General features: G+C 40.2%; 1 protein-coding gene and 1 pseudogene across 1 annotated transcript; one reads left to right on the top strand and one right to left on the bottom strand.

The window, feature by feature from the left end:
* Nucleotides 1-4,085: 4,085 nt before the first annotated feature.
* On the bottom strand, nucleotides 4,086-5,712 carry LOC147452855 (uncharacterized; annotated as a pseudogene).
* A 3,522-nt stretch (nucleotides 5,713-9,234) lies between these two features.
* Nucleotides 9,235-10,550, top strand: LOC147452854 (uncharacterized). The gene is made up of 3 exons (XM_086519030.1): nucleotides 9,235-9,468; nucleotides 9,589-9,665; nucleotides 9,868-10,550. The coding sequence occupies exons 1-3, from the start codon at nucleotides 9,418-9,420 to the stop codon at nucleotides 10,187-10,189; spliced, it is 450 nt and encodes a 149-aa protein (XP_086375156.1). The 5' UTR covers nucleotides 9,235-9,417; the 3' UTR covers nucleotides 10,190-10,550.
* The last annotated feature ends 637 nt before the right edge of the window (nucleotides 10,551-11,187 follow it).

Here is an 11,187-nt window from a genome sequence, read left to right as displayed (position 1 = left end):
TTCGAATTACTTGGTGGACGTTTCTATCAATTGGGCTCAAAAAACATTTTGTGGTTATGCATAAATCTAGAGGAATACAACTGTTATCTTTTTGAAGCACATATTCAAGACTTAGCATTTCATTGATCACAACAAAAAACATGTCAGTGCTTGCAACAATTACGAGTTTATTGGCCGAATACATGCATTGATGTTTAGTAGTACATTACTAATTGTGAAAATTGGCACGTCTAACGCACCAATAGAACATGCTACATTGTTTCAGGTGACAATTGCACCAAAATGGAGCTAGTATATTGTTGACTATCTGACCACCAGAACATTTCCGAATCATACCTCTAGGTCACGACAACGAGCGATAGAAATAGAGGTTTGAGATTTTCTCTTCTAATTGAACATCAATTATATAAGAGAGGAAAGGACAATCAGCTCAGTATGTGTGCAATCAAAAGCATGTATTTACCCATCCTAGAGCAGGCACATGAAGGACTCAATGGAGGCCATTTCTCAGGGGATAAGACGGTCAAAATTGACTTAATCGCTTGAATATGGTGGCCTAAATTATATATGGATGTTGACAAATATGTTAAGAGATGCAATGTGTGTTAGCATACCAAAGTACCGATAAAGAGAGATGATATGCCTTTAAGACCAATGGTGGGAGCAAGAGCTTTTGTTAAGTGGGGTATAGATTTTTTAGGACCAATATCACCCCCCACTTACAAAACTCATGCCCAATATATCAATGTGGCTATAGATTATCTCACAAAGTGGGCTAAATCTAAGGCCACAAAGAAAGTTGATGCAAGGACCACTTCACAATTTCTATACAAAAATATATTTGTTAGATATGGCTTATCCATAGAAATTGTTAGCAATGGTGGCACACATTTTCTTAATGAAGTTATTAAAAATCTCTTGGATAAATTCATGGTAGTTCATAGACAATCTGCTCCATAGCATCCAAAGGTTGATGGACAAACTAAAGCTACCAATAAGATTTTATGCACAATTTTGACCAAAATAATATCTGACTTAAGAGAAAATTGGGACCAATAGTTACACGCCACACTGTGGGCTTATCAGGTAGCATAAAAAACCTCAATTGGAACAGCACCGTACAACATGGTGTTTGGCCTTAATGCTATCTTGCCACTGGAGTTCCTAATCCCCACTCTACGAGTAGCTGAACAACTTGGATGAATAGGCCATGAATTGTCTGCCCAAGTGAATGGCCTTGAAAAACTAGATGAGCTTTGATTGAAGGCCATAGCCTCTATCTACTCTCAAAAAAGGTGACAAAAGGAATTTTTTGATAAGCAAGCATTCTTGAAAGAGTTTAAAACAGGAGACTATGTCATGGATTACACATTGAAATAGCATGCAAAAAAAAATTAAAAGTGAGTGATGGGACCCTTAGTGATCACTGATATATCACCAAGTGGAGCCATCAAGCTTGCTACATTAGAGGGTGAATTGCATTAGTGGGTTCCAGCTTAATAAATACCATCTCCCACTAACCCAGAAAATGATACAACAAATCCATGTGGAAAGGAATCGCTTTCAAGAAAAGAAACGGGTTGTAAAAGAAGCTCAAGAAGAAGCCAGGGTGCACATAGAAAAATGAAAGCTTCAACAACAACAAAAACATCTTGGACTATCCATATGGATCATTGTGATCAAAGTGATCAACTTCAAAGAGAACAATACCCAACCATAAAATTCAAGCTTGGACGTATTCAAGTGGACACCAAGGCAATCTTAGATTTTGGAGCCTCATTTCTCACATCCTATACAAGCAGTTGACACTTGAAGGGCATCTTCAATCAACACATCAGGGCATTCAAAGTTATTTAGAGCACTCAATCAAAGCAATTGTATGGGTGGTGATACATGTACAGGTTAATCAATATATCTACCCGCATAAGTTTTATGTGGTAGAAGATAAGCCAACACAACATCTGTTGCTACGAGGCCAATCATGGCAGCGAAAGTACAATGTACAAATTAATTGGAGCTCTGATATAGTGAATATTCAGCACACAATCAAAAAACAAGTAGTCCCCTTTGCAACAAAAAAAACAACAACCCATTGGTGATGGACATACAAACTAAGGGCAACCAACCCTTACGTACACTAGATAAGAAATGACCTCTAAAGAGGAACACAAAGGAAATTACTACTATAGAGCCTAGCAAAGAGAATAGTCCAAAGAACCTATTCAACAAAACCACTAAACAATAGCCACCACAAAAGTCACCAACAACACCAAAGAGAGTTTGGGTCAAAAAGAAATCGAGTGCATGAGTTAAGTCAGACCAGCATCAAGCTACCTCAAAGAAGACAAATGACAAACTAGGACAACAACCCCAAAGGTATAATCAGGTATGGGTGCCGAAGAAATTTCTTGTTTCACTTGGTAATCAAGAGCAAATGTGGATTCCAAAGCGGCACACTAGCATTAGGGGATTTTTGGGGTCTTTTTTGGGCCCTCTAAGAATATCCAACTCAACCAAGCACTTTGATAAAAGTCCTTATTTATAAATATTTTGGTATAACTTTTAATTAAGTATAAAAACACATGTATGAATTTATAACTTAGTATATATATCTTTGTGAGATTTTGTGCAAAAGTAATCAAAATCTATATCTTGTCATGATTACTTCAAGCTTTATGGCAATAAAATGAATTTTACGGCAAAAGCTAAAAATGGCAAGAAATCAAAAGTTAAACATAAGCTTTGATAGTGTTTTCCTTACGAAACATTTTTTCCTTCTTTATTCTTGAAAAATTAATCAATATCTATACCTTGTCATGATTATTTCAAGCTTCATGGCGGTAAAATGAATTTTATGCGGCAAAAAATAAAAATGGAGGGAAATCAAAAGTTAAACATAGGTTTTGATAGTGTTTTCCTTATGAAACATCTTCTTCCTTCCATATACTTGTAATGGAGAACTTTGCTCAAAAGCCAATTACAAAAACCTACAAGGGATCTTGAAGATTCAAACTTCAAACCTGTTCTAAATATTCCACTATCACATGTACATGTCTGTACATTACATGCATTGTGCAAAATTGTAGAGAAAATAATTTACTTGTATATCCAATTTGCATGGAAGCTCAAACCTGAAAAGGCATCAAAAGAGGGTATTCATTAAATACATGGACTTCATGGAGGTCATGTCAAAATCACAAAATGCTCTAAAAGTAAGTTCCGACAAAACCATCAATTGCTGGTGTTAAAGCACTAAAGTTTCTATCAAACCATGGAAAGGTCTCAAACTCAACGATTAGATTTAACTTGTGGAAGCTATTACATAATGCAGTAAAAGATCATGCTAACATGGGTGAGGCAAGGAATCGTAAAGCAAAGGTATGGATATGTTTAGATGAAATGTTTTCTATATTTGACAAAAAAACATGGACCCAAGAGGACAACATTAAGTTAAGACTTGCACTTCAAGCTTTTGGCAAAAGCATGCAAGAAGCTTGGTCATCTTAGAACTTAACACATTACATGGTATGTTTATTTTTCTCTTATACATGAATTGTTTTTTTATAGTTTTATTTAGAGAGAAATATACAAATCATATGTTATTATGTAAACATAGATTTTATTCATGTGTTTAACTTTAATGTACTACTCATTCACAACATATTTTACACAACCATATTCCATGGTTTACAAAAAAAATATGGATGTCCTTCAATATGGAGCACACAAGGAATGGAAAAGTCACATTATCAAGCACGAGGAGCTTATTTTTGCCATACACAACATGGAGGTGGAGCTACTAGAGCCAAGCGTTACAAAGAGGTTTTCTTTTGGTTTTATAGAAGGATTATTCTTTAGAAACAAAAAAAGGAGCTCTCAAAAGAAAGACGACAAGCACACGCAATCAAAATATTACAGCAAATTCAAAGACGACAATGCTGGAAGAATTCTATCACACAACAAAAGTTAGATTCCTGGAGACTCAATAGAACCAGAGATAGTAAATTTTGGGTTCTTAATAATCAGACAACAAAAAATTAAAGTGTAAGCAGGTACATGAGCTACACACTTCCACTTGATATTTTCTACATAAATTTCTCAAGTACTTTCATGTCTTCCTCTTCTTCCAAAGCTCTTTTTGATGTATTTTCTTGGCCTTGAAACCTTTCAAACTCACAGTGTCGTAGCAAATGTCTTTTCCCACCAGGTGTCAGCCTATTTGGATCCTTTTCTCCAATGGAAAGCGCATATCTTGTGTAAGTTAGATAATGTACAGGTAAAGATCCTTGGAGACCATGCGCATAGCCAAAAATTTCGATTGTAGTATTTTTTTCAAGCAGAATGACTTTGTTACTATTTGCAGGAACTTTATTGCCACCAAGATACCTTGACAATGTTTTCAAAGCAAAAATTGATATGTATGCATTAACGGAATACTTTGAATGGAATATGATAAGATGTGGACTCGCTATTTTTCCTATATAAAACTTGAAAGCGGTATCTCTACTAAAGTCGGGTTCTCTTTATCCTCCTGGTCTCTTCCAAAATTCATCCTCGTGTGCTTGCACCTTCAAACCAAAGAAAAACAGATTAATTCATAGTGACAAAAATAGCTTAAAGAGATATATAAAAATAAGTGAAGAAGACTTACACTAATGTTTTCATCATAGACTAGTTGTTTTTCATTCCAAATGGTTATCGATCCTTTGATCTTCTCCTGGTTTTGTGGGTCTTCTACAATTGGAATGGTAACTTGAGATCCTCTTGACTCTGCATCATTGTATTTTTCATTTGGAGAGTGGGGATCCTTAATAGTTTGTTGTGCCAAGAGAAACTCCTCTGTAGTAGGTTCACAATATTCCAAAGCTTTATCAAAACATATTCTAAGAGCTTTTGCTAAGTCAAAACATGTTTCAAATGTTTGGAATGTAGATTCTTGCTCCACAAAGTATTTATATTTCATTGGCTCATCATCAGTACCCACATTGAAATTCCATCTTTGAGCAAGAATAGCAAGCCTTTCATCTTCTCTCACATTAAAAGCTCTTTGAACATCGGTCAATAGAACATACTCACATTCATTGAGAGGGAAATTTGGAAGAATAGGTACAAGTAAGTGTTCCACAGGCTTACTTAGGCTCTCAAAGATCTTGGTGTCTGATCTAATAATTGCAAGATCAAGCTTTTTAGATTCGTGTTCCTCTGATAACATGTTGAGCTCTTCTTCAAATTCAACATCCTCATTGATCTCTCCAATGATAGCACTATTAGTCTCTTTGTCCTCAAGTTCCCCTTCATCGTCTTGAATCAAAAACAAATACACTAAGAAGCCCTCCTTCCTCTTAAGGAGTCGACACTTGTGCTTGCACTTTGGACAATGAACGATCGAGAATAAGTTTGCTATTCTCAGGAGTTGCCACATTTGTTTAGCCTTGAAGTTGCTGACGGGAAATCTTTTATAAGATCTATTGCATGGACATAAACTTCTGTAAGGTAGGTTACCTCTCTTGTTCTCACCAGCCAGTCATAATCTAACGCTTGCTCCTCTAGGAAAGATGAATGAAAGGATAATACTTTTGCGGTATCAAGAGGAGTATTAAACATTTTGTAGTAGAGATCATAATCTTCAAGGGCTTTGCTATCATAGATTAGCTCTATAAGGAAACTCTCTGGGTCCTCTATTTCTGTCACAAAAACCAATACAAGATTCATATGCACATTTTTTCTCTTTGTTAGCCATTTTAATAGCACAAAGTTACCTTTTTTAGTTTTCTTTTTCTGAGGCTCTTCCAAATCATCATATATACTTGAGGACTTCGCTTTGGAAATATCGTCTTGGTTTTCTGGCATAGCCATGGTCTGCCACACAAAAAATAGAGATATTTATTCTTTTTTCTTAGTCAATATTAAAGGCTTCAAACCCTATATATATATATATATAAAATTTATTTACTTCTTGCTAGTTATACCATACATCCTTTTTATATAAACAATTTGGTTCTCTCATTCAAATTAAAAAATTTCACATAAAAGAAATGTCAAAGATAAGGACCCAAAATTTACACATCCTATGGTAATTGCATGTTATATTCATGCTGAAATGTCCTCTCCTACTCTACTTTGCAACCAATAATATTGACTAAAACTAGATACTCAGAAACCCCTCCACAGACAGATACCACTACACTTATACGTCGTGATTTGATTCAACTAGATCTCCGCATTCATGGCTTCTACAGGCTCCTAACAAATAAAACATATGAGATACTCAAAAGATCCCCCTCCCCTTTTTGTCCAGTCTCCCTCGCCCTCTACAACCTACACTCCAGCTAGGACTGTGCATATGGCTACAACTGCCTTGTGGTCGCCCTTATCTTCACGGCCCTTGCCATGGAAATCTCCCAATGGCTTCTGCCGTACCATGGTCTTGGTTTCCCTTGCTCTCCTCGCCCTCTTCTGCCTCCTTCACACCCTCTTCTCTCGTAGTCGTATAAGCCTGTATAAAGTTTGAGTCACCCTCTTTCCTCCTATGCAAGCAATACAAAGATTGACACTCTGTGTTTCAATCTGTAGACCATCCTCTCTCTCTCTCTCTCTCTCTCTCTCTCTCTCTCTCTCTCTCTCTCTCTCTCTCTCTCTCTCTCACACACACACACACACACACATAGCGGCACTAATGAAGTGCGCTACCACAATAACTCCATGCAGGTTAATTTCTATAACTAACTCTACTTAGCACCCTTCCACTAATACTTTATTTTTTCCACTAATGATTGATTTTTTTGATTTTCTACAATTGGGTGCCCTTACTGGCTCCTACTACTCGCTCCACTTTTTAAAAATCTATTAATCTCAAGATTCTCTTGTTCCCTCCCCCTCCTCGTTGAAGGTGCTCCCTCTCACCATCGCCTTCACCCTTGCTACCGATCCCCACCTTGGCTGTCGCACCCACAATGTCCATGGCTCTGTTTGTTTATTCGCATTCGTTACCAACAAATGGTTGTGCTTTGCACGTGACTCTACTTCATCTCTCGTTCTTCCAACCCGCCTTGCAGGTCCGCCAATGATGTATCAAGAGCTCTCTCTCTCTCTCTCTCTCTCTCTCTCTCTCTCTCTCTCTCTCTCTCTCTCTCTCTCTCTCTCTCTCTCTCTCTCTCTCTCTCTCGTGTGCCTAGCACCACAAGTTGCGCACGAAGTTTGAACTCTGCTCTTCCTCAAAGCCTTCCTTGAAGAGAGTGGATTTTTGATTCAGCCCACCAATCCCTACTTTCTTACACACATGGCACACACACACACACACACACACAGATAGAGAGAGAGAGAGACTCTGAATTCTGTGCATGTAGATTTCCACCTCACCCCGATCACTCTGCATGAGGAGGATCTATCTCTATTTTTCTTTTTTCCCCTGCTTTGCGCATCGTATCTAGAAAGGTTCACCTTTGGGATTTCTTTTCAGAAATCGTAGCACCTACTAGGATTTGATTAAACAGGCATGGATGATGATGAGATGATAATTTTCAGTATGACTTTTTAATCATCTAGTTTAGCTCTGTCACTTTACTTCATTTCATTCTATTTTTGTACCCAGACATTGGATTAGATCCACATGGATTGTATCAGTTTGGTTTCATAGGTCATTTTGAAGCATTAGAAATATTTTTTTATAGTGTTAAGTCTTTTACCTAGCTTCAATGCCATAACAATTTTATATTTAACAAAAAAAACGGATGCACCTTTTGTGCAAAAAAAGCCACTCCTCTACGGAAGGATTGGTTTTTTTTGCACAAAAGGTCCATATCTGTGTGTGTGTGTGTGTGTGTCTGTGTTTGCGTTCCTTTGATCTCAATTCTCTCTCTCTCTCTCTCTCTCTCTCTCTCTCTCTCTCTCTCTCTCTCTCAGCCGTTTTTTGACCTACTAGACATCCGTAGATGTCTGTTCAAAAACTAAACCTGAACACGCACTAACCTTGGACTGCTCAAGCGCTAAACCTGGACAACGTGGCCAATGCACCCCGAACTCACAATATTACAGCGGCAAAACGGTTTGGGATACACAATGAGCGCGCGAGTGAGGTGGTTAACCCGTTTGACCCTAAACGCGGACCCCCGAGCTCACGGGTTCAAATCGCGTCGATGCGCCTCGTTTTTCGTGCTGGCTCAATTTAGCGCCCTCATTTTTCCGACGACGTCCCTCGTTTTTCATGCTAGCCAAGTTTAGTGTGCCTCGAGATCCTGCCCCCAACCCCGACCCTCGATCCCATTACTTTGCATAGGTGTACTTAGCCTCAAGGCTTGGAGAGGACATCGAATTCAACAAGATCACATAATTGATCTACATCACAAACTAACCCCTTCCACAACTCGCAACTATTCTACTTCACCATCAACCTCTCAACGTGACATCCTTTGCTCTTATTGTCATAAAAAGGGACATTAATGATTAGATTATCGTAAAACAACTTGTGACCGTCAAAAAGATCGACGTAATGTAACTTTTGAGTCAACTTGGAAGAGAGGGAATAAAAGTGATTTAAGTGATAAAACTCTCTCTCTCTCTCTCTCTCTCTCCCCGCGTCACTTGTTCTCGGACCGCAGGCGACACCCACCGGATGCAAGAGAGACTGACGCGTGGCAGGGGGCGGAATTCGCTCCCCCTCTATCTATTAGTATAGATAAAAGGGGGAGCTAGGGATTCAGACTCCCCCCTGCCACATGTCGTGTCCTCCTTCATCCGGAAGAAAAATCCGGCTATCCGGTTCAGAGTGTGTGTGTGTGTGTGTGTGTGTGTGTGTGTGTGTGAGAGAGAGAGAGAGAGAGAGAGAGAGAGAGAATTAAAGCAGTACCCAGAGGATTAACGGTGTGTGTGTGTGTGTGTGAGAGAGAGATAAATAAGAATGAATTTGCACGGGAGTTTGAGGTGTTGTCGCAGGTGATCATTGGTCTCGCTCATGTTGCCCAATGCAAGCGCTTGCTATTGACTGAGCTCAGCTCCCAGAGCGCTCTCTCTCTCTCTCTCTCTCTCCCCTACCTACTGGCTACTATGGCCGACCAGCAACATTGTGCATCCGGTGGGACATTTAGCCCAGTGTGCACTGCGAGAGAGAGAGAGAGAGAGAGAGAGAGAGAGAGAGAGGTGTGCCATGGCACTAAGGGAGAGAGATGGAATTTCTGGAGTGCCGTTTTGAAACTAATTGGTCTCTCACCATCTACCTACTAGCCACCCAACTTGGGCTCTCACCTAACTGATCGCCGTGCAACTTGCCCATGGCTTTCCTTGCTTCCTCGCGAATCAGTGGAGAGAGAGAGAGAGAGAGAGACAGACACGCATGTGGAGCTGCAGAGCAGCTGCAAGCTCCAGCTTCGGGCAGTGAGTACCCTCTCCCTCTCCTATAATGGCGAAGAGTTTTCCGATGACATGCTGAGCTTTCTCTCAAAGTCTCAACTCACGTCAGGTAACGGTCAGCAGGTAACGCAAATCTACAAGTTTATGTTTTAAAGAAGTTCAAATTTGTAAGCAACAGGCGCTGCAGCTCGACTATTGACCAATGATCGTGACCTGTTGTACTGTGACTTTGAGTTGGCGCAGTGCATCGTATGTTGGGGTCACGGGCCTGAGCTTGCTACAGCAAAGATTTCTTGCAACACAATAGAAATGCAAAAGCGGTAGGTATGGATGAGCAAAGCATCGAGGGAGTAATGCGGGCCCAGATCAGGCGATAGAAGGTGGTGGCAGCCATGGGTGATGCTGCAAGGCTATATAGAATAGAGCTAAAACCTAGGCGACACGAGGCATACAAAGGGGGGTACATTGAAGCAACGAACGTTCGTAAGGGCAATACACTGAAGGAAAGGCAACACTTGGAAGGCTAGCAACACACACGCAGAAAGGGCAAGAGTTGAGCCGGCACAGTGACGCAAAATTGATCCATGCAGGTATTATGGTGTCTCTCATCGGCAAGGGCATTCAAGATCGCCGTTGGTTGCTTCAACAGCAGAACATCTTCGTCCCCTACTATGGAGCTCACATCATAGTCTCTTACACCATGAACAGAGAGGACTTTGCCGAGAGAGCAATGAAAGAAGGCGTCATTCCACCTCTACTTGAGCTGCTTAGGGGACGGCTCACATGGGTCGAACATAGGGTCCCTGTTCGTGCACTGGGTTATTTGGCATCCTTCAGCTTTTGACTTTCCTATCGATAGCGGTCCACTTTGAGGTCCTCGAGCTTGGTATGGAGCTGACAGTGTGCTCCCTGAAGAAGAGAAGTAGCGCAAGTGAGGAGGCAGAGGATTTGTAGCTAGCTACAGAAGAGAAAAAGAATATTTAGTCATGAGGAACAATTTGAGAGCGAAACAGAGGCGAAGGGCGCTGCGCTGTTGTTGATGAAGCGAAGGAAGGCGACCATAGCTGGTAGCTATTGTGTGTGCCTGTCGCAGTTACTCTGGTGGGGCTTCTCATTCTGAGTCTCTGAGATACATTAGAATTTAAACTAGCTCTTCCAAGGCGTTTACATATGCATGTACTCTTAGTTTTATAATATGAGGGCTATACATATTATCTTGATCTGCAAGGCTTTATTATGTTGATGGAGGTTCTATTGTTTTGCTATGTACAACATTTTATGGCGAAAAAAACTAGGCACTTTGTAATGTTGAAGACATGTAGAAAGTGAGAGGGGTACAGTTCAAAACATCAGGATTACCTCCAAATGTGAATATGAGTAGATGTCGGATTTAAGATCCATTTTATGAAAAGAAGGTTCCCCAGGAGGAAGCCAACCGCATGGAAAAGGCTTTCTTTGAGGAGGAATGCTCAGCGGCACTAAAAGCTCTCGGCAATGAAAAGTCTCTCGGTTGGGATGAACTGACGGCTAAATTCTTCAGGGAATTTTGGGATGATCTCAAGGGTACAGTCACATGGATGGCCAATCAATCTGTGTCCGAAGAGTCATTGGATGCAAGTGTTAAGAGAGGTCTTATCAAGACCATCCCCAAACATATCTGCTGCTCTCAACTTAAACATTGGCGTCCCATTACGATGATGTCACTAGCATACAAAATTATTGCCAAGGTGATAGCTCTCAGACTTGCCCCCCTCCTGAGTCGGATCATCTCTCCCCATCAACGCGGGTTCATTAAAGGGAGATCTATATCTTGGCAGCAATGTTAAGAATAGAGTATGCATC

The sequence above is a fragment of the Adiantum capillus-veneris genome, chromosome 8 (assembly GCF_014529385.1).
Source record: "Adiantum capillus-veneris isolate H3 chromosome 8, ASM1452938v2, whole genome shotgun sequence".
Lineage (NCBI taxonomy): Eukaryota > Viridiplantae > Streptophyta > Polypodiopsida > Polypodiales > Pteridaceae > Adiantum > Adiantum capillus-veneris.
The sequence above is the reverse complement of the archived record's forward strand: the minus strand, read 5'-3'. Positions and strand labels throughout refer to the sequence as shown.

What these genes read in the sequence shown, in the direction of transcription:
- LOC147452854 (XM_086519030.1), top strand. Translation starts at nt 9,418, where the DNA reads ATGCTGAGCTTTCTCTCAAAGTCTCAACTCACGTCAGGTAACGGTCAG. An exon ending in CGTCAGGTAACGGTCAGCAG is followed by an intron (nt 9,469 to 9,588) that starts GTAACGCAAATC and finishes GAGTTGGCGCAG; the next exon opens with TGCATCGTATGTTGGGGTCA. An exon ending in ACAATAGAAATGCAAAAGCG is followed by an intron (nt 9,666 to 9,867) that starts GTAGGTATGGAT and finishes AACACTTGGAAG; the next exon opens with GCTAGCAACACACACGCAGA.